At 44.2% G+C, this 24,732-nt stretch overlaps 2 protein-coding genes across 3 annotated transcripts in view; one reads left to right on the top strand and one right to left on the bottom strand.

Annotated features, from left to right (window-relative positions):
- Positions 1 to 24,732, bottom strand: part of LOC129050256 (putative GED domain-containing protein DNM1P46) — a 93,242-nt gene that overhangs the window by 64,937 nt on the left and 3,573 nt on the right. The window lies entirely within an intron of this gene.
- LOC129050254 (golgin subfamily A member 8M-like) lies at positions 9,993 to 24,618 on the top strand. 2 transcript variants are annotated; one of them, XM_054532049.2, is made up of 19 exons: positions 9,993 to 11,060; positions 12,705 to 12,824; positions 13,726 to 13,785; positions 13,969 to 14,049; positions 14,904 to 14,942; positions 15,208 to 15,255; positions 15,344 to 15,428; positions 15,524 to 15,633; positions 16,671 to 16,757; positions 16,864 to 16,971; positions 17,167 to 17,254; positions 17,642 to 17,907; positions 19,486 to 19,561; positions 19,993 to 20,084; positions 20,338 to 20,400; positions 20,651 to 20,751; positions 20,834 to 20,934; positions 21,035 to 21,190; positions 21,276 to 24,618. In XM_054532049.2, exons 1-19 carry the CDS (start codon positions 11,013 to 11,015, stop codon positions 21,449 to 21,451), a joined length of 1,905 nt encoding a protein of 634 aa, XP_054388024.1. In that variant the 5' UTR covers positions 9,993 to 11,012; the 3' UTR covers positions 21,452 to 24,618. The 2 variants fall into 2 exon arrangements, with proteins under 2 accessions (XP_054388024.1, XP_054388027.1); XM_054532052.1 differs by lacking the exon at positions 20,338 to 20,400 and adding an exon at positions 18,163 to 18,231 and having other exon boundaries at positions 10,953 to 11,060.

Below are 24,732 nucleotides of genomic sequence, written 5' to 3'. Positions count from 1 at the left end.
ATTCTCAAGTGCTCCTGCCACCTCAGCCTCCTGAGTAGCTGGGACCACAGGCACATGACACCATGTCTGGATAGTCATCTTTCTGTGTAACTGGTGGAGAAATGGGAGGAACAGTAAAGAAACTGTCTTAGAATAAATCTGGTGACAGCAGAAGAGAATATGAGTCACATTGTCCTCACAGAGCCTTGAAGAGTGTGACAGTGTTTGAGGGCCACACTGTCGTCTTAGAGTGAAGTGAGGAGAACCTACATTGGTTTGGTAGTCATGGGGATGGAAGGAGGAAAGAAATGTGAAAGCTCATTGGCGGCAGAATCAAAATGGCTTGGTCTTTGTAGTCAACTATTAAGTGAGAAGGAGGAATTACTGGCTGACTTAGAAGAAGTAAAAAATGTGAAATATCGATAAAACACAAAGCTCGTGATTTTAGTCAGGGTAAAGACTAAGCATTGTGTAATTCTAGATAGATTATTAAGCAGTTTTGTTCCCATATTTTATATCCCATATGTTCTAGCTATGACCCTATTTCTTTGTTTCTTGACATAGACAAACATTTTTTAAACTAAGAGCTTTATTGTGATACAGTTTTTATATAATAAGCCTCACCCTACAAGTGTACAGTTCAGTGGTTTTTAGTATATTCAGAGTTCTGCAGACATTATCACTCCCTAATTTCAGAACATTTTCATCTCCCCAAAAAGAAACCCTGTACCCACTAGCCGTCACTCCCTGTACCCATCTTCCCCACTGTTGATCCTGGCAACCTCTAATCTAATTTCTATCTCTGTAGGTTTGCCTATCCTGGGCATTTCATATAAATAGAATCATACCAAATGTGGCATTCTGTGACTGGTTTTTCTTTACAGAGATTATAAATCAAATGCCTGAAGATGCTAAGCTTAGGAGAGTGTTTGATGTACAACTTGGACAACTGAACTTTTTTAAAGTTGAAAATATGGCTGTGTCTGTATATGTGGCATATTATCCTTAGATGACCCTAACTTCAATTATTAAGAATTTTTTCCCCTAGTAATCTTCAACTGTCTCAATATTCAGCAGGAACCCCTTGGAGACAAAGATCAGTATGAATTTGGAACACATGTTGACAAAATGAATGTAATTTAATTTAGTACAGTAGTAAAGTCAACCACTTTTAGGTGTTGATGCTGCTGAAAGTGTACATTAAGGAAAAGTTTACCTACCTTACTTTTTGTGGAGGTGCTAGAACTACTTCTGTCTTGGGTTTAGATTTCAACAAACCTTTGCATGGGCATTATGTGGTTGCACAAATGTACTTTGTTTTGACCCAAAAATGCAAAAACTTCCTTTCTTCCCACTTTCTGAGACTCTGCAACCTTAAAGGAAGAGTGGGGTACTTTAAAGGAAAGGTGGTGGTGGTTGGATCATGGGTAACAATGTCTACTGTGTACTTCCTTTCCCAAAACAAGTCCCTGTCTACCGTCAGCATTTCCAAAATTTGAAGATCAGGTGTGGTGTTAACTCATTAACTAATGACTAGATTTTGAGCGGTTGTGGAAGCAAAATCTCACCGAGTGCCTGGATGTTCTAATTCTGTTAAGTCAGTGAGTGCATATTCCATACAACACTCTCTTAGCCCGGTGGCAGATTTAAGGAGTGGGTGATAGATTTCTATGTTTCAGAAATCAAATACACAAAGAATAAACATTTTTAATCCCATGATTCTTTGCCCAAGTTTAATTTTTTGGAGAGTTTTTCTTTTAGATTTTCTTTCCCTTCCATTAAACTTCTACTTTGAAAGGTCCCAGGGTTTGGGCAAAGCAAGTGAGAAAGACACTTGCTTCGATTCTCCAGGATAAGGGATTGAAGAGGACTTCTTTCCCTCATTTTATTATTGAATAATGTCACAATAACAGTTATTAAGGTGAATAGTCTACAGTAGAAGTTTTTAGATGCCTTCTCTGCAAAATAATTTGGTTTAGTCAACCCGAGGATGCCTTTGGTTAGCTGGAATGGAAGATGTGCAGGCTAGAGTGGTCTTGGTAAGTCTTCCAGGGGAAATACAGCATTTGGAAGGGTAGGAAGCAGAAGGAATCTCAGGCAAGGGAAAGGTGTGGGCAGAGCCCCGGAGGACAGAACAGGTTGTGGTGGACTTGGTGTCCACATAGACCTAATTAGTGGTCTTAGCTTTTGTGTTTTCAAAATTACCACAGTTTGTGTTCTACAACTGTCATTCCCTTGATTTTATTTTAGACATACTATCTGTGTATTTTGAAATTTAAAATAACAGTAAAGGAGAAATGAAATTATTTTGTTTGAGAAAGAGTTAAAAAGTTAAAACATATGGATCTAAATAATTTTCTAATGGGAGATTTGGTACACCCCCAGAAGTTGTTTTTGGTTCAGAGAATAGTCTTTCAGATCTAGAAAGGACTTGAGGAGTCCCAGAGAGGTGCTGCCTGGTCTGAACCATTTGATGCTCACGACAGAATGGATAAAAACAATTTGAACCAGGAAACCATACAAATGTTCATATTTTGGATAGGGTAAGGTCAATGCCATTGTCAGAGGAAAAACTCTTGGCCATCACAGGATGGGAGAGAAAGTTTGAGTTGTAAAGAATACTCAAATGCCATTTAAGGAAAGGGGTTCTTCTGCCCCTATTCTTTGGAATATTTAGAGCTAAGTTCTTAGTTTTTGACATCATAAAAATGTCAAAGTATTCTGTTCTAAGAGCCATTTCAAACAACTGACTAGAATTTCAGAGCAATTACATGAGAGTAATACCATGAAAATTTTTAAATTACCCATAGTCCTATATCCCTAACAAGTATGTTCATGTTTGCATGTTCTCTTCTCATCTTTACTGTGTGTCTACTTTCTTAGTAATGGCACATAGAAATTGTTTAAGCAGGAATAATTCTCGAGATAATTTTGTATGTTTCCTTTTTTCTTTTTAAGGTATGTATTGGGTGGAGGAGCATTATGTATTGAACTTCTCACAGAACAGGTGATTATTTTCTTATAATACTCAATTTTCAACCTCCATAGAGTGTTTTGATTATGTAAGTTAGATAGAAAGTAGAAGGTTCTCTTGGAGAAATTTTAGTGTTTTTTTTTTCATAGCTCCTACTTTCAAGAATGAAAAAGGTAAACCAGTAAAATGACGCTGTTCTTGGTACTGAATCTATGCTGGGATAGGCATTAAGAGTGACCTTTATTTAAGGTTCTAATTTGCTCACGTTGGGCACTTAGAACGTCAGTTTGTTGCTTTTTGTGCGATTCTGGAAATGGTCCAATTTTACTTTTTCCCCTTGACTCCAGACTTTTTAACACTGATGTGCTGCTGTTGAGGCATATGCCATTTTGTTAGGCCTTCTCAAGTGGGAATCAGGAATGCTGCTGTGTTCCAGAGATGTTTTGTTCTTCCTGTAGGGCTGAAGCAGTGCCTACTCGACAGAACCAGTCATCATGCAAAGAAAAGCCACCTGACTCAAAGGCAAAGCCAGAGTGCAGCTTGGAGGAAAGAAGGTATTTTATTAAGAATTTTACATAAACCATAAGATATATTTTATATTACTTTGTCAGCCTTCTTCGTGTCTTGACTTAATTCTTTCTGAGAGAATTCATTTCATTTTCATTTGGTTTGTTTTCTTCTTGTTACAAAGATGATCTATAGAAAATATAGAAGTATAAGAAAATTAAAGATACTAACTCATAACTGCTTAATGATTTAGTATCTGCTTGTTTAGTCTTTGTTGTATTTCCAGTAGGCAAACATGTCTACCATTGTAAATTTATTATTGGTATGTATACCCTAGTAAGTTAAAAGTTATATGTACTTTGAAGTTTTGCAAAATTGAGTTCATATTATAGAATTAATTCCTGATGAACTTTTATGTGCTAGGCACTGGTCTTTTTATTTAATTATTTATTTTTACTTTTTTTTTCCTCTGTGCCTATGCTTACCAAGTCTTTTTATTTTTTACTTTTTATTAACTCTTTTAATCCTCTGAGTAAATTAAAAAGAGGGTATTATTAATATCTGCATCTTGTAGATGAGGTAACTGAAGGTAGGTAACTTGTCCAAGGTCACAGGTGGCAGAGCAAGGATTAAAACCAGACAGTCTGGCTGCCCAAGGCCCAACCAAGAGGAGCTGAGAGCAAGCCACTTGGCAGAAGGATGTTGGTCAGGCTGGTTTCCTGTTCAGTTACCATGAAACGTAGGCTTAACCTTAATTCTAGGACATTACCGAGAAAGCCTTCCAAAGCCATAGGTTTTTTACCATGACCATGACTTTTTTTTTTTTTTTGAGACAGAGTCTCACTGTGTAACCCAGGCTGGAGTGCAGTGGTGCGATCTCAGTTCACTGCAGCCTACCTCTCTTGACAGTCCACTGGTTAAAGCAATTCTCCTGCCTCAGCCTCCCAAGTAGCTGAAATTACAGGTGCCCACCACCACACCTGGCTAACTTTTGTGTTTTTAGTAGAGACGGGGTTTCACCGTGTTGGCCAGACTAGTCTTGAACTCCTGACCTCAAATGACCCACCTCTGCCTCCCAAAGTGCTGGGATTCCAGGCATGAGCCACCGCACCAGGACCCAAGGCCCTTAAGTTTTAATGTCTCATTCTTCAGTCAGATTTTCCTTGTTCCCGTGTGTTCAGCCAATTGTTTTTATGTTTGTGTTGAAGGAGAAACTAACAATGAAAATGGACTTGTTGACAGAAGAAAAGTAGGAATGCAGCCTCTGGTGCTGTTTGAGTGATCCCTCTGCCCCAGGCCTGGCTGTGTGCTGCTGTGTTCTGGTAAGGTGCATTGTAACCTTTCTGCGGCAGGTAAGAGTCCTGTACAGGTGCTCTGCCCACTTTACCTTTCAGGCTTCTGTATCAGCTGTTTTTCCCTTGTAGAATGTGCCTCTGACCTGTGCCCCTGACTTCCACCCCTTAACCCTACCCAAAACATCTTTACATGTCTGACCATCAAGCCTCTTCTGGGTCATATTCAGTTCATGCTGATATTTTCCCTTCCTCCCTTCTTTAGTCCTTACTGTTTTTGCTTTGGTCATGTTATGCTATATTCCGTAAGCCTTTAAAAATTTTGTTGTATCATGGCAGGGGAGAATATTTTATAATTATGCTTTGTGCATTTTATCTTCCACTCAATGAATGCTTGGTAAATATTTGTTTTATTGAGTATATGACCCTGTTCTAGCTATACTGTGTTTGAACAAAAATGTTAACTGCCTTGTAAGTTAACTGCTAAGAATTTGTCAAAAGTGCAGAGATAACATCCAGAACTTGTCATGAACATTACAAAAAGCTATCTAAGTGCTTGATGGAAGTCTGCAAATTGACTTCATGTGAAAGAGTGTAAGAAGTGAAAATATGAAGCATGACTGGAGCACCGGAGTGATAAAGCAAGGGTCCCTTTCTCCAGATCCTTTGTAACAGTGTCATGTGACCTCTTCTAGATCATTCTGAAAGACAATGCCAGCTCGGAACCTAGGAAAGCATCCAGTTGGTTTCCGCAGGTTAGGTGGTTCAAACCCTCATTAGCACCTTTGTTTTCTCTGCCTCAGTTTGCTTACAATGATGTTCTCAGTAGCTGTAATTGCTGTCTGTCTTTGAATACTTAAGCATTTTTTTTTTAGGTCACAGGGTATATGTGCATTTTTATTTTACCAAGTGTTAGAATTTTTACTCTGCCTTTGTGGGCTCTGGGTTAGCTACTTGGTTGTTTCATTGTAAAGTGATTAGCAGGAAGAACTGTGTGTGTGTGTGTGTGTGTGCGTGTGTGTGTGGTGTGTGTACTTTAAGTTTCCTAATTGGGTTGGTACATGTAAACCATTTAGAACAGTGTGTGTGTGTGTGTGTGTGTGTGTGTGTGTGTGTGGTGTGTGTACTTTAAGTTTCTTAATTGGGTTGGTACATGTAAACCATTTAGAACAGTGCCTGCTGCATACCACATCCCCATCAGTATTCACGTCTCTCATATTCTATCCTCACACTTGATTGATAGTTTGCTTGATTATGTATTTCTAGGTTGAGGATAATTTTACCTTAGAATTTCAAAGTCTGTGCTTTTGTCTTCTAACCAGTCGTGGTGGTGAAACCTCATGCCATCCTGAGTTTCACTTGTTTATGCATGACTTTCTCCCTGGAAGCTTTTAGGAATTTGTCCTTTCCTTGGTGAGCTGAAATAGCACAACAATGTACTTAGTGTGGGTCTTTTTTCATTCATTGTGCTGGGTACACCAAATGAACAGGCCTATGGATAGGCTCTTTCAAAGTTGGAGTCTTGAATCTTGTCATATTTTTGGTGTTAACTTTCTCTTTTCCATTTTATTTGTTCATTTTGAAGTGTCTATTAATTGGATTTTGGACCTCATGTCTTGAGTCTTGTATTTCAAGTTATTTCTAATTTTTTTTTAAATTTAAAGTTCTGGAATATTTTCTTATCTTTTGACTTTCAGGAAATTTTATTTGGACTGTAATAACTTTAAGTTTTGTTTTGGTTATTTATTGTTGCTTAACCAATTTTCTCAAAACTTAATGGCATAAAACTACACATCTGTCTATCTGTCACTACTGTATGGATTAACTGGGGCTAGCTGGACAGTTTTTCTTCTGGTCTCATTTGGCAGCTCTCACTGTGCAGTTAGACAGTGTCAGGGACTGGTCATCTGGATGCTCAGCTGTAGTCGAATGTCTGAGATGGCTTCTTCACCCACAGGTCTGCTGCCTTGGTGTTTCTTGATGTGGCCTTTCTCTCTGCATAACATCTCATCGTCTCGGGTCTCTTCATGTGGCTTTTCTTTCTCCAAGAGGGTAGTCAATTCTTATGTTTGGCTTCCAGAAGCACAGAAATGAAGCTGCCAGAGGTTCTTAAGGCTTAGACCTGGAACAGCTCCAGTGTCATTTCTACGACATGCTATAGGTTAAAGTGAGTGTTGGGGCCAACCCAGATTGACTATGGATGGGCCTGTCTAAGGACATGATGACAGGAGGTATGGCTCATTGGCGACCAACTCCCAAGATGAAGCATGAGTTCTAAGAACTTTTTCTTCTCTGATTATTTCTTATTCATATTCTGTTTTGTTTTATACATGTAATATATTCACAAGTGTCCTTATGAAGTGATTTTGATACTCTGTCTTCTCCCTGGCATCTCTTTGTTCTTTAATAATTTTTTTCTTAGTTTATTCTGGTCTTATTTTTCTTTTTAAAGCCTTTCCTTAAATATCTATTCTATGTTGCTTATCATTTGTAGTCTTTTTTTTTTTTTTTTGAGACCCAGTTTTGTTCTTGTTGCCTAGGCTGGAGTACAATGATGTGATCTCGGCTCACCACAACCTCTGCCTCCCAGGTTCAAGCAGTTCTCCTGCCTCAGCCTCCCAAGTAGCTGAGATTACAGGCATGTGCTACCATGCCCAGCTAATTTGTGTATTTTTAGTAGAGATGGGATTTCTCCATGTTGGTCAGTCTGGTCTGGAACTCCCAACCTCAGGTGATCCACCCACCTCAGCCTCCCAAAGTGCTGGGATTACAGACATGAGCCACCGTGCCTGACCTGTAGTCTTTTTTTCATTCTTTATTTGTTCATTCATATTTGAGAGAGGTACTAAAAGCCTGGGAGGTGGGGTGTGGTGACTCACACCTATAATCTCAGTGCTTTGGGAGACCGAAGTGGGAGGATCTCTTGAGCCCAGGAGCTCAATACTAGTTTGGGCAACATAGTGAGACCCCATCTTTACCAAAAAAAAAAATAGCTAAGTGTGGTGACACCCATCTGCAGTCTCAGCTACTTGGGAGGCTGAGGCAGGAGGATTGCTTGAGCCCAGGAGATTGAGGCTGCAGTGAGCTGTGATCATGCCACTGCATTCCTGCATTCCAGCCTGGGTGAAAGAGCAAGACCCTGTCTCAAAAAAATAAATAAATAAAAATAAAAGTAAAAATAAATAAAAATTGATTGGGAGTTCTTTGTGGCAAAGACTTGTCAACTGATAGCTTTTAGGAGGAATGTATGCTGATTCCTAATTGTTATCCTTCATCCCTCTATCTTATCTCCTGGTGCAATCATAAATGATGGCTGGAACTACTCCATTCCTCTGGATGTAAAATCTACATTCTCTTGCCTGAGGTAGATATGTTTGCTTGGGTTCTGTTTAAGGAGATGGGGCCAGCAGTGTGTTTCAGGGCCTGGAAAACGTGTTCTCTGTCTGGGCTTTTGGTTAATCTCTGTTTTCAGTCTTGCCTATCAGTCCCACTCTCGGGGGTACCTCGTGTCTGAGTCTAGATCATTTCCAGGTTGCTGTGGGACAAATTAGCCTCATTGTTCTCAGTATCCTCCTGACCTCCACCTTTATTTGCTTTGCTCCATTAATTAACCATTTTCCATTTACTGTCATTGTCTAATGAAGATGAATTCTCTTCTGTTGGTAACCCCATTCCTTTTTTGTAATTGTGTGCTCATACAATGTTTATTCTTCACTGTATTACTATTGGAGCCTCAGGACAAAGAGTAAATGGTGAAAATATGTGTTCAGTGTTAAGTTTTCCTTCTGTAAGACATCTGCAACTTGTGTTTTTCACCGAATAGATCATGGACCTAATGCATATAGAGCTACTTTGTTTGTCATGATTGTGCCTTCAATTATATGTAGAAATATAATTTGTGAATTGCCTGATGAAGTTTTCCTAATTTTGAATTATCTTTGCATTCCTATAGTAAACACTGTTAGAATGGCTATGGTAATATTTTATTTTTGCATTTTTACTTCTGTATTAAATAAGATTATAGTTTTGTTTGCTTCCTTTAAGGCTGTTATTTCATTTCAGTATCAAGGGTATGCAGGGCTGAGTTGGGAAGCTTTACATCTTTTTTCTAAGATCTAGGATGTAGATCTGGTTTACACAGTAATTTTCAATGGCAAGAGTATTTTGCCTCCTATGGGACGTTTGGAAATATCTGGAGACATTTTTGTGGTCACAACTGGTCATGGTCGGGAGGTCTTATTGGCATTCTGTGGGTAGAGGGAATGTTACTAAATGTCCGACAACACACCAGGAGAACCCTCCACAAAGAATTATCTGGCCCAATATATCAATATTGCTGAGGCTGACAAATTCTGGTTTAAATAAGTATCCAATATGGAGGATGAGTCTTTGTCTTTTTCCTTCTTCTGCGTATTGGTCCCCAGATTTTCCACTACTTCAGTTAGTTTTCATAACTGTAGATTCTTAAAAAAAAAAAAATGAACACTTTGGCCGGGTGCGATGGCTCATGCCTGTAATCCCAGCACTTTGGGAGGCCGAGGCTGGTGGATCACGAGGGCAGGAGATCGAGACCATCCTGGCTAACATGGTGATGCCCCATCTCTACTAAGCCAAAATACAAAAAATTAGCCAGGCGTGGTGGCGGGCACCTGTAGCCCCAGCTACTCGGGAGGTTGAGGCAGGAGAATGGCGTGAACCCGGGAGGTGGAGTTTGTCGTGCCACTGCACTCCAGCGTGGGTGACAGAGCGAGACTCTGTCTGAGAAAAAAAAAAAAATGAACATGTCATCCATACTTCTAAGGTGTTGTAAAGATGTGCAAAGTTTTCACTTTTTGCATCATATTCACATGTGGCTATATGCCTTTTTCTCTTCAAAGTTTTCTTTATCTTGATTACTTATCAGAGGCTTGACTGTTTTAATCTCAGTCTTTTGAAAGAATTCTCCTTTAGTTTTATTTTTTAAATCTAGTGGTTTTTCTTTTTTACTTTTTCCTTATGTCTTAATTATTTCCCCCTTTTTGTTTGTTTTGCTTTTCCTAGTTTAGTGGATCAATGTAATTTAAATTGCTTTTTAAACAGACATGTAAGGGTATACGTTTTCGTTGGGTGCTGTTTGACTTCATTGCACAAGTTTTAAAATCTACTTTTTAATAGCTTGTACTTTCTAAATTATTTCATTGCATCTTTTGTTCACATTGCTCTTACTATTAATTTTTTATTTTAATTAATTAATGAATTTATTTATTTATTTATTGAGATAGAGTCTTGCTCTGTAGCCCAGGCTGGAGTGCAGTGGCATGATCTTGGCTCACTGCAAGCTCCACCTCGGGGGTTCATGTCATTCTCCTGCCTTAGCCTCCCAAGTAGCTGAGACTACAGGTGTCTGCCACCATGTCCGGACATTTTTGTATTTTTAGTACAGATGGGGTTTCACTGCGTTAGCCAGGATGGTCTCGATCTCCTGACCTCATGATCCACCCACCTTGGGCTCTCAAAGTCCCAGAATTACAGGCATGAGCCACTGCGCCCAGCCCAAAAGCTTTGTGTTTTTACAGATATTAGACATGTTTAAGAAAAAAAATCTTAACAAAAACGTAGGAGAATAAGAGAAACATTTTTCCAAAAAAGAGAAATCATTGTGATTATTTTATCTTATTAGAATGTTGGATAATATAGTCTGCCTCATTAATCATCAAGCATGCTATGGGTTTTCCATTTTTATAGGATCTGTATCTCAGTTAAGGTAATACTGGTAATTTTTGTACTGTAATCAAAGATGAAAACTGTAGGCCAAAATCATAGACCTTGCATAGAAGCTGGATAATGAAGACAGCTATGGAGAAAAACATAGATACACACACACGGACACACATATATATAAAGTATACACACATATATTTTTTAAAGTTTGAAAGCTTTTAAAGCAAAAGCCGGCCCCTCTTCTCTTCCAGAGTGGGAGGCCTCTCCCCTCTCTTAGAGTGGGTGGGGACAGCGGTTGCATGGGCAGCTTTCCTTGTGAGCCACAGTTCCCTCTGGACACACTGCTGTCTGGCCACACCCCCTTTCCCTTTCATCTTTCTCATTGACCAATGGGCTTGGAGCATTAAGGCCACACCCCTATTCCACATTCTACTGGGGCCCTGGTTACGCCTCCTCTGGCTCAGTCACACAGCTGCCTGGTAGGTGACTGGAGGTGTTGATTAGTGCTCACTGGGATTTCGCTGACGTGGCCCCAACCCTGCCTCCCTACCCACCCTGCGATGGCAGAAGAAACTCAACAGAACAAATTGGCGGCAGCCAAGAAAAAGGTAAAAACGCACTAGGTCATAGCCCCTCAAACCAGCCACAGATCCCCTCTGATGACAAGACCCCTGCCAGAGTCCATACAACTCCTGAAGCACACTGGACTGGGCCCCCCAACCCCGGTGCCTCTGGGCTACCCCCACCAAAGTTTTGTCAGTCAGCCCCACCCCTTCAGCAAACAGCCCAGTCCTTGCCCTCACCAATCACCCCAGGGTGAATTGGGTGGGTGACTCTTGGGGCTTCCCACTCCATTACTGGGCCTTCATCTCCTGCTGCCCCAAGCTTGATCTCCCTGGGCTCTTTGGACTCTCATCTCCAAGGATCCAGGCCCCACCCCCTTTGGTCTGGTGACTGCTGGGACTCCCTGCTGCAGACTCTGCCCTCCCCTCCTGTTGCCTCAAGGTCGACCTCCCTGGGTTCTTTGTGCTGGCATCTCCAAGGAGCTGAGTCCCAACCCTGTACTTCCCTCCCCCATCATGGAGCAGCGACTTGGACATGGTGCTGACATGGTCCCTCCCCCCACCAGGAGGAGTGGAATGTAGTGATGTCACAGTCCACCTGTAACTGTCATTACTGCAAGACTGGCCTTTGATCTTATGACCCAGTCCCCTAAGCATTCTCACCCCATTTCTGGTTCCTCTGGTCACAGCACAAATTTCCAGCTGGAAGGGGAATGGAGACTGGGACCTAGGAGCAAGCGGTTTCAGGCTGCCTCACTCCCTTACAGATGTTGATGGTGGGAAAATCCTACACTTCCCCCGTGAACTCAAAACGTTGACAGTATCTCTGGGTGGCAATGAGAGAATGGGTTTGGTTTGGTTTTCTCCCAGGCTTCTACTTTCCAGAGAGATTTTAACATTTTTTTCTGAGTTCTCCACCTCATATTCTCATTCTCCATGGTTCTGGGACCAGACTGCCCTTCAGTCAGTGGTCTCTGAAGTGAGATTCGCTCATCTTCTGTGGAATAGATCTTGGGAAACTGAACTTGACACCTTGAATCTTCCTCATATTATCTCAACCTTGGGCACTTTGAGTGCCACAGGATAAATGTGGGACATCTTTCTGAAGCATCAGTTTCCCTTGATTCTCTTGAGATCAAGAGAAATAACATGAATGTACTTAGGGATGACAGTCACTTAGGTTTCTAAGAGCATACCAGACTTCTCTCTGAAATGAGGCTTGGGTTGTCCTCTTTCTGATAAATTCTGATTTAAGAGAAAGGCTGCCTTCTGCCATGAGGACACATTGATATAAAAGTTTGAGGGGTACTGGTGCACTTCTTCACACTAACAGATGTGTGAGGATGTATGACTCTAAACCACATGGCATACAGTTCCTGCCTACTTAATGTTTACTTTTCTACCTCTGCCTCTGGGTTTGGTCCCTGCCAGCTGCTGATTCTTGGCAAAACCTCAGAGCTTGGAGTCAGAAGACTGAGTTTCAAAGTTCCAGTATTGCCTTTTTCTTTTTTTTTTCTAGCCATGATATCAATCCCTCTCAGTCACTAAGTGAGTGTGACAACACCTTGTACTGTTGTTGGCATCATTAAATCAGATGGTGTGTAAGTGTATTTTGTAAAAACTGTAAAGGAGGATGTGGCTGTAGGGGCTGACAGTTCTCATGAGTATTACTGCTCTTCTTTCCAACAGTTAAAAGAATATTGGCAGAAAAACAGCCCTAGAGTTCCAGCAGGAGTGAACAGGAACAGGAAAACAAATGGCAGTATCCCTGAGACAGCCACTTCTGGTGGTTGCCAGTCACCTGGGGATGTGAGTCTTGGCTGGCCAGGCTTCTGGGGACAGGGGGGCCAAGGGGCAATAGAGGGTAATTTTTAAGATTGTAGATGGACTGCTGGGTACTGGTTAAGAATTCTGGCTTTAGCTGGGTGTGGTGGCCCATGCCTGTAATCCTAGAAATTTGGGAGGCCAAGGCAGGCAGATCATGAGGTCAGGAGATCCAGACCATCCTGGTTAACACGGTGAAACCCTGTCTCTACTAAAAATACAAAAAAATTAGCCAAGCATGGTGGCATGTGCCTGTAGTCCCAGCTACTCAGAAGGCTGAGGCAAGAGAATGGTGTGAACCTGGGAGGTGGAGCTTCCAGTAGCCAAGATTGTGCCACTGCACTCCAGCCTGGTGACAGAGCAAGACTCTGTCTCAAAAAAAAGAAAAAAAGGAATTCTGGGTTTGAATCCTGCCTCTCCATCTGCTCTGCTAGGGCTATGATTTAGGGCAAGATGCTTGACCTAATTGGGCCTCTCTTTTCACATCTGTATAACAGAGGTGATACTGTTTGACTTCCACTTGTGAAGTTTAAATGAGATTTGTTATTGTTGTTTTTATGTTAATCCCTAGTACATGGCCTGCTGTAAACACTCAGGACACCCAGGATATGGTCATTGCTGTTTGAGTTTCCTCATCCCCAGTCTCAAGGGGAAGCCAGGACAATGAGAACAGTCACTTGCCATCAGGAATCACTGAAAGGGCCCCAGGATGGGATGGTGGGGAGATAAGAACCATGAGAGAAGTTAGCATAAAGGAGTTATGGGACAAAGGATCCAAGACAGGCAGAAAAGAAAATGTTGCCAGTTGATGGGGAAGAAAGGAAGTCAGAGGACTCAGACACTGTGGGGGACAGAACATCTCCATATGCGCTCTCATCTCTTGTAGTCAGCAAGAGATTTCCACAGGGAAGGCCCTACATCATCTGCTACCCTGAAGGATCTGGAGGTAAGAGGCTCTGGGCACAGGTGCTGTGACCCTTCAGGTCAACCCTCCAACCTCCTCCTCCAGGTGGGACTGGGTGCCCCTCTGCCAGCTGAGACAGCCCACACACACCCCAGCCCTAATGATTATTCTCTCTACCTCTCCCCCAACTCCTCCTCCACCTCTTCCTCTCTGCATGTGCCTCAGAGCCCATGCCAAGAACTAGCAGTAGTCCTGGATTCAAGGTCCGTAAAAATCAGTCAACTGAAGAACACCATCAAAGCTTTGGTAAGAGTCCACTGGGGTCCCCTGATTCCACACTGCCAATCCTGGGCTCCAGTTTCCCCTTGGGGCCCTGAAGAAAGGGGCTGGGGGCCCCTGGTGCCCAGGACAAATAGGGAGCTGGGGTGCCCAGGCCTCACCTGGAGGGACCCCAGAGCATGCAGCATGGCTCTTCTTTTGCTGCCCTCTTTGCCAACTCTCTCCTCTCCAGACACCCGTGCTCGAGTCCTTGCTACACAAGCCCTGGGGTTGTTGCCTCTCGGGGAATTGGTAGCCTGACTGGTTATCAGGGGCCCTGTATTTCTGCCATGACTCAGTCCCTAATTTGCTCTTTGATTCTCAACAAGCCACCTCTCCTTTTTAGGCTCGTGTTTCCAGAGGAGGTAGTGAGTATCAAAGGTCTCTGTTAGCTCTTGAGTCTGAGATTTAAAGGCCCACTAGAAAGGAAACCTCAGGGCCAAGGGCTCCTGTCTGTCCTTTTCCATCCTATATCTGCTGTGAAGAACCATACCTGGCCTGTACGTGCTCAGTACATGTTTATTGAATGAACCCACTTTTCTAAATCACAAGCTGCCAGAAGGAGGGGCCTTTCTGAAACTCCGTCTCTAGAGGTTTATGTTGCTGTCCTCTCAAGAGATTCCAGATTCAGACTTTGAGTTCTGTGGCTGTGGGCAAAAGCCAACAAAGACCCAAATCCTCTGTCCTTGGGAGCTTGAGGAGAGTTTACCAGTTCGTGTTCCCATTATGTCTGAGAACTTTGCCTTGAAAATCCATTCCTGGCCCCTGCCTACCGCTTCCTGGTCTGGGGAATAGAGTTGAGGGGGCCACCCTCCATCACCTTAATTTGACTTTCCCCACAGAAACAACAGAAGAAACAAGTGGAACATCAGCTGGAAGAAGTAACGTGATTTCTTTGTTTGCTCACGAGATGACTGCAGGGTTTGGGGGGCACTCAGACATAGAGGCCCCAGTCTCGTCTCACCTACTCCCAGCCTGGGGAAGAAGGCTCACTCCTCAGATTCCACCCCATCCCCACAGGGCCCCTGATAACCTGGTCCCATGGGTGGGCCTGTCCTGGGGCATTGGTGGCATTCTGGGTGCATGTCTCTTGCTGTGCCATCTCTGCCTCTCCCTGGTGAGAGCTCTGTCTTCCTCTTCCTACAGGAAAAGAAAGCAAACAACAAGAAACAGAAAGCCGAAAGGGAGCTAGAGGTGAGTGGAGGGTGTGAAGTTTCCTCCTGTCCTCCGGAGAATGTTTCTTTCCTTCTCTTTCAGCACTTGCTTGGCTTTTCTCCCAAAGGTTCAAATCCAGACATTGAACATACAGAAAGGGAAGCTAAATACACACCTGTACCACATGAAACGTTCTCTCAGATACTTTGAAGGTGAGAATCTGGGCACCCTGTCATCCTTCAACCTGGCACTTTGACAGGTCTTCAGGGGGAGTCCTTTGGGACCCATCTCAACTCTCTCATTACAGAAGAGTCAAAGGATCTGGCTATCCACCTGCAACATTCATTGCAGCGTAAAAGAGAGTTAGAGCAGGCTCTCTCTGCTGTCACCACCAAACAGAAGAAGAAGGCAAACCAGGTGAGTCCAACCACCTGCCCCATCCCCTGGGAGCCTGGCTTCACAGATGGAGGAGTGAGCCTAAAGGTCCCTTCTGCAGGATGGAGTGTCCTGCCCAGAAGGCAGCATGGCCATTTCTTGCTGCTTTTTTAAAAGGTTTTTAGTGGCAGCTTGGGGCTGAGTCAGCTGCTGTGTGTGAGTTGAGGGGCACTGTGTGGAGTGAGCACTGGACGCAGAGCTTGGAGGCCAAGTGCCTGCCCCGCCCTTACCTGGCTGTGGTCTTGGGCAAGTCCTAGGTGGGGTATTGGGTACTTGTACTGTGAAGGTACAGAAGAGTACTTCTAGTATTTTACCATTTCTATAGAAAGAGGAAATGTGTGCATGTGTGTGTTTGTGTACATACTATGATAATATACATAAAACATGTCTGCAAGCATTCATAAAAAATTCAGGAGAGAGCAACAAGTTGGCTGGGAGATACTTCCCTTCTGTACCTTCTGAGTTTTGGACTATGCGAATGTATCATCCTTTCAAAAAGTGAACAAAAGATTAATTTTCCCCTTCCTATCTGTGCCCCCATCCCCAGCAAGAAAAATGGGCTTAGAGAATTGGATAGACCTGGGTGTTTATATCCCAGCTCTGCCTAAGTGAACTCAGGCAAGCACTTAACCTCAAATACTCCATGTTTTTTCATCTATACAAAAGAGGTAATCATAGTAACTGTCTCCTATGGTGGTTGTGAGGATTAAACGGGATTGTTAGCATTGTACCTGGTGAAGCATTCCACAAAGGTTCAAACAGTGGTAATAATAACAGTAATAACAATAGCAATATTATCTGATCTCTCTGGGCCTCTGTTAGCCAGCTATAAATTCAATCTCATTCCCTGTCCCTTCCAACTTTACTGAGTTCTTTTAAAAACCAGACCACGGGCTTGGAAATGCCTTGATCTTTACTGAGCAAGTTGTATATTGGGCCTAGCCCTAGCCCTTTTAAGGGGCACTGTGTGGAATGGCCCGGGCTCACCAGATTGAAACTGGTCACTCTTCACCATCCAGTTTTCCAGCCACAGTAAAGCACGTATGGAGTGGAAGTTAGAGCACTCCATCCAGGAGCAGGCACTGCTGAAAGCGCAGGTGACACAGGTGAGGTTTTCTGAGGGATGGATGTGGAAGGAAGATGACCCCAGGTGGCCAGGAGCAGGAGAGGACCAGTGACAGCCCTTCCTAACTTCTGTGCCCATTCTTGCAGTTGAAGGAGTCATTTAAACAAGCCCAATTAGAAAGAGACGAGTGTGTGCAACATCTAAAAGGAGAGAGGGCCCGGTGGCAGCAGAGGATGAGAAAAATGTCGCAGGAGGTGAGATCTGACCCTTCAGCACCCCCACCTTACATAGGTCACTGGATCTTTCTGGGCATCTTTAAAATGGCAATAGTACAGCCAGAGGTGGTCATGGGTCTGGGCTTTGTGGAGGTGGGGGCAGAGAGGGAGATGGCAGCCTGTCCAGCCACCAGCCCCTCTCTCCAGGGCCCTTTCCCCTTGTGCTTTCGGCAGGTTTGCACATTAAAGAATGAAAAGAAGAATGATATGCGTCGGATAGAGAAGCTGGAGAGGAGCTTGTCCAAACTGAAAAACCAGATGGGTAAGATGGGGCTGGCATGACCTGGGAGCAGGATTGGCATCAGAGGGCTGTGAGGGTGGCTTAGAATGCCCCAGGGAGGTAGGTGGATGCAAGGGCTTTGAGGCAGAGGGAAAGAGGTCTGTGCCAGGAGATGGCAAGTCTTGTCATCTCAATAAGTCTCAGTGTCTCAGTGTCCCCATCAGCAAGGAGGGCCCACTGTCAGTCACCCACAGTGCTCTTTTTTTGAAACTGGTTTGGAAGACTGGCTACCATCCCGGTGCGTGGAATCATAAGCAGTGAGGCCAAGTTTGGGGAGTCTGAGAGGAGCTGTGCACCAAGAGGAGGGTTTTTGTTTTGTTTTGTTTTTTTGAGAATCCAGAGGCCCTTATTATCTGCTTCCTTTCTCAGCTGAACCCCTGCCCCCAGAGCCCCCAGAGCCCCCAGCAATGTCCTCCAAGGTGGAGCTGCAGCACCTGAGGAAGGAACTAGAGAGAGTGGCAGGAGAGCTCCAGGCCCAAGTCAAAAACAATCACCGCATAAGCCTCCTGAACCGGGGACAAGAAGAGAGGATTCAGGTGCAGGAAGAGAGGCTTTGGAAGCAGGAGGAGAGGCTTGAGGAGCAGCAGGAGAGGCTTCAGCAGCTGGCCAAGCCACAGAGCATCTTTGAGGAGCTGGTGCGTTGCCCCACCGGGGGAGCCTGCCCTCCTCCCTAGCCCTCCGGGCCTTTGTTTCCCCACCTCTAAAATGGGGCAGTGTAGCCCTCATGTGAAATGTTACTTCTAAGGGCACCTGTGAGCCAGGTGGCTGTGGGAAAGAGGGGATGATTTTTCTAACCTGCCTCCACCCTTCCTGGTGCCATGGGAGGCAGACACCAAGTTCTGGGGTTTCCAGCTGCAGTGGGTGGCTGCTGATTGCTTCTCTATGTCCAGAACAATGAGCACAAGAGCGCACTGCAGTTGAAGCAGCAAGTAAAGGAGCTACAGGAGAAGCTTGGTGAGGTGAAGGAGAAAGAAACCTCCACCCCATCCAAGAAGGGCTGTGAGGCGGGCAGCAGCCTCTGGGGAGGGGAGGTGCCAAGCCAGGGGCAGCTCCAGCCTGGGGGCAGGTGACCCCAGCACTCTCCAGAGCAGTACTGTGACTGTTTCTTGCTTCCTGCCCTCTGACTTTTAGAGGTGGGTAGCCCTGGGCTCCTCTCAGGTCTGGACATCATCATCCCAGCTAGAGGCATGGAGCCCCCAATCACAGGGGAAGAGACGGTGGTATAACAGGCTCCTTATGCCAGGTGCAGTGGCTCATGCCTATAATCCCAGCACTTTGGGAGACTGAGGCAGGAGAATCACTTGAGGTCGGGAGTTTGAGATCAGCCTGGCCAACATGGTAAAACCTCATGTCTACTAAAATTACAAAAAAATAAAATAAATATTAGCAGGGCATTGTGGCGCATGCCTGTAATTCCACCTACTCAGGAGGCTGAGGCATGAGAATCGCTTGAGCTCAGGGGGTGGAGGTTGCAGTGAGCTGAGATTGCACCACTGCACTCCAGCCTGGGCCACAGAGTGACACTCTTGTCTCAAAACAAAACAAAAAGACTCCTTAGATTAAAACTGGATTCCAGCCTGGTTCCACTGGAATGGTTCACCATTCAAGTACTTTTCATCTCAAAGTCTGTTTCTTTAACTTCAAAGGGAAGTTAGCATTTTCCTTACAGAGGTGCTGAGGATTAAATGAGAAGAGGGTATGAGATTTGAGGCTGGGGAAGGAGGCATGGGGTTCTAGGAAAGGGAGGCAGTCACTTAGGCCTGGAGCAAGGGGCCAGGGGCCTGGGCAGGTGACAGAGCCCCACAGTGCCCTCGCTACCCCACTAATGGGCCCAGAATCTGGAAACCAGCCACCACGTGCTCTCACGCCCAGGATCTTCCTGCAGGTGGAGCTGAAGAGCCAAGAGGCTCAGAGTCTGCAGCAGCAGCCAGACCATTACCTGGGTCACCTGCAGCAGTACGTGGCCACCTATCAGCAGCAGGTGGCCGCCTATCAGCAGCTGACCTCTGAGAAGGAGGCACTGCCCAGGCAGTGACTGCAGCAGACCCAGCTCATGAACCAGCTGCAGCAGCAGGAAGCTTGGGGCAAAGCGGTGGCTGAGATGGCCTGCCAAAAGTTGCAGGAGACCCAGGGGAGGGAGCTGTGGAGGACAGGGCCGTGAAGGGGATGACCTGGCAAACTCCATCCCTTCTCACTCTTTCCTGTCCCCTTAGGAGCACCTGGAAGCTACCAGCCAGCAGAACCAGCAGCTAACAACCCAGCTGAGCCTCATGGCTCTCCCTGGGGAAGGTATGGGAGACCGCTCAGAGGAAGAGGAGAGAGCCCCAGGAGGAAGGGGGGACTGTTAGCAGCATAGGATTGAGGAGTTGGAAGAGACCTTTAGAACAGCTGGTCATTATGCCGACCGGGTGCCTGCACTAAGTTCGGCATCAGTGTGTTGACCTCCTGTGAGCAGGGGGCCACCAAGTTGCCTAAGGATGGCTGAACTGGCCCAGGTCAGAAAGAGAGCAGGTCAGAACTCCCACATCGACCAGTAGTGGGAGTGTGCCTGGGTGGAATAGCAAGATTTTGATTCTTAAAAGTACAAATAAAGAAGAGCAGCTCATTCCTCTCTGGGAAGGGGCTGGCTCAGGGTTACACAGTGAGGGTGGAGGCAGAGGTGGGCCCACAGTACCTCCCTTGTTGGGTTGTCTGAAGACCCCTCTGGCCACCCCCCACAGGAGATGGAGGAGGACATCTGGACAGTGAGGAGGAGGAGGCACCTCGGCCCATGCCAAGCATCTCAGAGGACCTGGAGGGCAGGGAGGCCATGGTGAGCCTGACTCCCCCTGCACCCATTTTGCCACCTTCCTCTGTGGTCCCTCCAAGACCCCTTTATGCTCTTAGTTTCCCTGCATTCTGGTTTCTCTGGACCCTCACCCCTTCTGGGAGCCAGTGGTCAGACACCATTTCACCCGTAACAAATGTGTACTCTCTGAGGCCCCAAGGGAAGGGGCTGCACTCCACCTCTCTGCCCCATTTGCTGTGTGTATGCCCCTACAAGAATGCTCATGTCTTGCCCTCAGGTGGCGATTTTCAAGTCCGCTGGAGCCAGTGTCCAGGAGGAGCAAGCAGGGTTACAAGAGCAGGTGAAAAAGCAGAGGGTGTGCTGCCAGTGCCTGGCTCACGCGGTGGCCCCTGCCCTGAAGGAGCCAGAGGCAGTGGTCCCAGCCCCAGGGACTGGGGGCAAGTCTGTGAGTGGGGAGACCCACTGGGCCCTGCAGGAAGTCATGGAGAAGCTGGCCCATGCCAGGACTCACCTCCACCTTCTCCATGACTTGAAAATGCCACCTGAGGGCAGGTCGCTGCCGAGATGTGACCGCAATATTTTGGCTCCAGAGCGGCTTTATGGACCACCTGGAGGAGAAGGCAGACCTGAGTGAGCTGGTGAACAAACAAGAACTTCGCTTCATCCACTACTGGCGAGAGAGATGCCATCAGTGAGTGGGAGGCCAGGGCACCACAGGGGGAGCTGCAGGGCCGTCAGAGGGACCCCAGCATCTGAGCCCTGTCTTCTTGCAGGAAAATCCATCACGTTTTAACAGAGCCAGGGGGCAGTGCCAAAGATGCGGCACTGGGAGGAGGACATCATCAGGCTGGCCCAGGACAGGGAGGAGATGAAGGTAGGGTGTGCAACATCTCTGTGGGGGTGGGGGTGGGGGTGGGGTGGGTGTGAGGGTGGGTGCAGGCAGCGGCATGACAGCTGAGCACCCCTCCCTCCAGGTGAAGCTGCTGGAGCTGCAGCAGATGGTATTGCGGCTTATAGCAACTACAACAATGGTCACAGAAAATTCCTGGCTGCTGCCCAGAACCCTGCTGATGAGCCCGGTCCAGGAGCCCCAGCCCCCCAGGAACTTGGGGCTGCAGACAAGCAGGGTGGTGAGTAGAGCCCTCAGGCGGGGTGGGCAGGCAGGAAGAGGGGTTCTCCCACTGTGCTCAGATCTCCGCCTCCCTCTGTCCAAAGATCTTTGTGAAGTGAGCCTCACCTCCTCTGCTCAAGGAGAGGCCAGGGAGGGTCCTCTCTATGACAACCCTACCACACAGCCAATCGTGCAGGACCACCAGGAGCACCCAGGCTTGGGCAGCAACTGCTGTGTGCCATTCTTTTGCTGGGCTTGGCTGCTGAGAAGAAGGAGATAAACATCACTGTCATCAAAGAGCTGCTCAAGAAATTTTTAAATAAGAAACCAAGTTATGGGGTTAATCTCCTACACAATTCATTTACTTCATTTGAATGTTAGAGTCACTCATGATTATTTGTGTTTCTAATTTATAGTTTAAGTTTATTTGTAAAAAGTTAAAAGAGAGTGGGTCTCTGTGGCTCTCACTGATGTTCACTCTGGCATCCTTTAGCATTTTTCTTTTTTAATTTCATAATTGTAGGTCATTAGCATGCATATCGAGTTTGCCCTTATGTGGTGGGAGTTCAAACACACAAAGACCCACTCTTTGCAGAAAATTGTTCTCGTTGGTTTGGAATAGGCTGCCATGCTTCTTTACTGTTATTGCAGCATGTATATTCACTACAGAATTGAGACAAAATTTGCCTATGTTCTACTGTTGTTTGATCTAATCTTAATCACAGTGAGCTCTTCATTAGCTCAATATGTAGTTTGCCCCCAAGTGTGCACTGTTTATTACTTTGTAATATGCCACTATGAGTACTGACATTTAGAGTTGTTTAAAGGCCGAGAACTGGAAACAGCCTTTCCTCCATTTTCTGTGTGTTGGTGATGGGAGTAATAACCTTTTGGGGGAGCTTTTTAAATCTCACAGAAGAGGAAAGTGGCCTCCTCTGGCAGGTATGTGCAGGACAGAGTGTGTTTCATCTGTTCCAGTGCCAAGAATTAGCGCTGTATTATGGTGGTTCCCTTAGGATTTGTATGTGCTCTGGGCTCATGAAGATATTGCATCAGGAGCTGCAGCAGTTGTACTCTTTTTTGATGACCTAAAAAGGGCTTATTTCTGAGGAATGAAAGGTTCCCATCGTTGACTGTGGATGTGGAAAACCTTTCCTAGCTTAGAGCATTTGTGTCTACAATACATTTTAAAGTCAGAGTTCATGTTACCTGTTTTAATCACATGACTTCCTGTCCCAGTTCACAAAAGGGTGCTGGTGGGCATTCTTCTTAATGTATTTAGTAAAGATCATAAGAAATCCTTTACGAGTTCAAATGTCCCTGGAACAGGCATACAGGCTCTAGTCAAGAATGAATTAGAGTGAAGGAAAGCTGTGTGGTGCCTGGCATTCCTCTCTGTTCATGGAGCTTCTTTGAGGCTTGAAGATTGATTTTACCATCTAGACATCTCTGGCTAATACCTATTCTTCAACCACCTTGGTTACTCTGACATAGGAATTTACTTCTTTTCCTTGAATGGAAAACACTTTAAAAAATAATAGAAACATTATTATAAACTAATATATGTGAGAGTGCTTAGTTGAAACAAAAAGGAATTTTAGTACACAGTATTATACTATGTTTGAAAATCAAGGAGAAGTTTATGAAACTTAAAATGTTTCCAAACTGCAGTGCAATCTACTGTTTGTGAATGTCAATGTATTATCAGGAAACGTGTCTATACCGTCACACAGTTATATTTTCTCACAGACTTCTTTACAAAGAGTGAAATATGTTTTTGTACCTCTCTGTTTCAGTCAGGGACATATTTAGTGCAATATTCATGTGATTGTGCCTACGCATGATGAATGAATGCATTTCAGTCATATATTGCCTAAATCATAACTTGATGCTTGGGAAAACTTCATGAAGTTTTAATGTCTGTATTCCAGAACACATCACATTATTAGGATGTAGGGAGATATGTATGTGTGCTCCCTGGTGTGGGGATTTCTAGTTACTAGACCATCTCCATATTTAGCATTTGGCATCCTCATGATACTTCTATGACATTAACAGGAGAGCAGCAATACGATTTTACCGATGGAATAACAGATTTGCCAGCATTCACTGAAAGAGGGCAAATATTCGGTCCTTGTGACTTCAACTGACTCTTCCAAATTTTATGAATGTATCAATGTATTAGATAAACCCAGTTTCAGAATGATAAAGAAAAAATGTTAGACCAAATAATGTGGCTAATTAACAGTGGTACGATTTCTAGCCCGTGGGTTTAAAATGCACTTAAAGTCCTGTTCTTGCCTTTTATTTTCTGAACTTGCTGCTTTTGCATTCTTTGTGTTCAGTTTAAAGACAGTTTCTTTAAGAGCATTTTAAACCCACGTGCTAGAAATCGGACCACTGTTAATTAGCCACATTATTTGGTCTAACATTTTTTCTTTTATCATTCTGAAACTGGGTTTATCTAATACATTGATAAATTATTTCAAAGATACTTTTATCATTGAAATCACTTCACTTTACCCTGATAAACATCAGTGACTACGAATGACCTTCAGATAGCGTTTAGCATCTGTAACCAATCTGACAATAATGTGTTCATCAGGTGCCTATGGATTAAATCACACACTGGCATATTTAAGCTGAAGGTCAGTCTGGAAAATAAATTTACTATATTGACTGAAATACCACTCTTTGTGTAGGTATTTGTCATATATTTAAGAAAAAGCTAAAAAGAATGGAAACTGTATGACAATAACTTAAGTCTTTCTTCAAAGTGCATGCCGTCTTTTGCGATACCCCATTCAGCCAAGTATTTGTGCTCTTCCTCATTCAGTATAAGGCAGCTTTCAGTTTGCTTAGAAGGCAACATTGGAATGTTAGAGTTCATCAGAAACATAGAATTTTAAAATGTGAGTCCCGCTGAATACATTTGAGTTTCTGTAGGAAGAACCAGAACACCTGAAGATTGCAGTATATAATAATCATTTTAAAAGTATTTGATTAAACCTGATAGATTTTCCAGAAATGAAAAAATATCAGCTCTAAAACCAAAGCTGATTTTTAGAAAATTTGAAAATGTAAATCAGCCCTATCCATAATATATTTTCTGTAAAACTTTATCTTGAAGAGTCATTTTAAAATAATATAACTATTAAAAAATGTAACTGCTATCTTAATGTTCTGAAATAAGTTAAAACATTTTAAAATATGAATACTGTAGTGTAAAAGAAAGAAACGGTGGGAAGGAAAAGCAGAGAATGAAATGGCAATTCCAGTCCAAAGCTTTATTTGCCAAGTTTTCTTAGAATGAATTTTACCAATTTATGAATTCTTGTGAACAGAATGTGTCATGGAAATACTGAAAGATTTTTCCCTAGAGAGGCATTATTGACTGCTGGTGTGATGCTACTGTAATGTAATAAATCATTAAATTGTTTCAAAGTATTGTTTTTGCCTTAAAATTTTATTTTGCGTTTCTTGAAAACTATAGTATTAAAGGTATTGATACGTGCAACTGCTGGGCATGCTTCACATGAGATAATATGTTTCATTTTTTCA

The sequence above is a fragment of the Pongo abelii genome, chromosome 16 (genome assembly GCF_028885655.2).
Source record: "Pongo abelii isolate AG06213 chromosome 16, NHGRI_mPonAbe1-v2.0_pri, whole genome shotgun sequence".
In the NCBI taxonomy this organism is placed as follows: domain Eukaryota; kingdom Metazoa; phylum Chordata; class Mammalia; order Primates; family Hominidae; genus Pongo; species Pongo abelii.
This window is presented reverse-complemented; position numbering and strand designations above follow the sequence as displayed.

What these genes read in the sequence shown, in the direction of transcription:
- LOC129050254 (XM_054532052.1), top strand. Translation starts at nt 11,013, where the DNA reads ATGGCAGAAGAAACTCAACAGAACAAATTGGCGGCAGCCAAGAAAAAG. An exon ending in GTTGCCAGTCACCTGGGGAT is followed by an intron (nt 12,825 to 13,725) that starts GTGAGTCTTGGC and finishes CATCTCTTGTAG; the next exon opens with TCAGCAAGAGATTTCCACAG. An exon ending in CTACCCTGAAGGATCTGGAG is followed by an intron (nt 13,786 to 13,968) that starts GTAAGAGGCTCT and finishes CATGTGCCTCAG; the next exon opens with AGCCCATGCCAAGAACTAGC.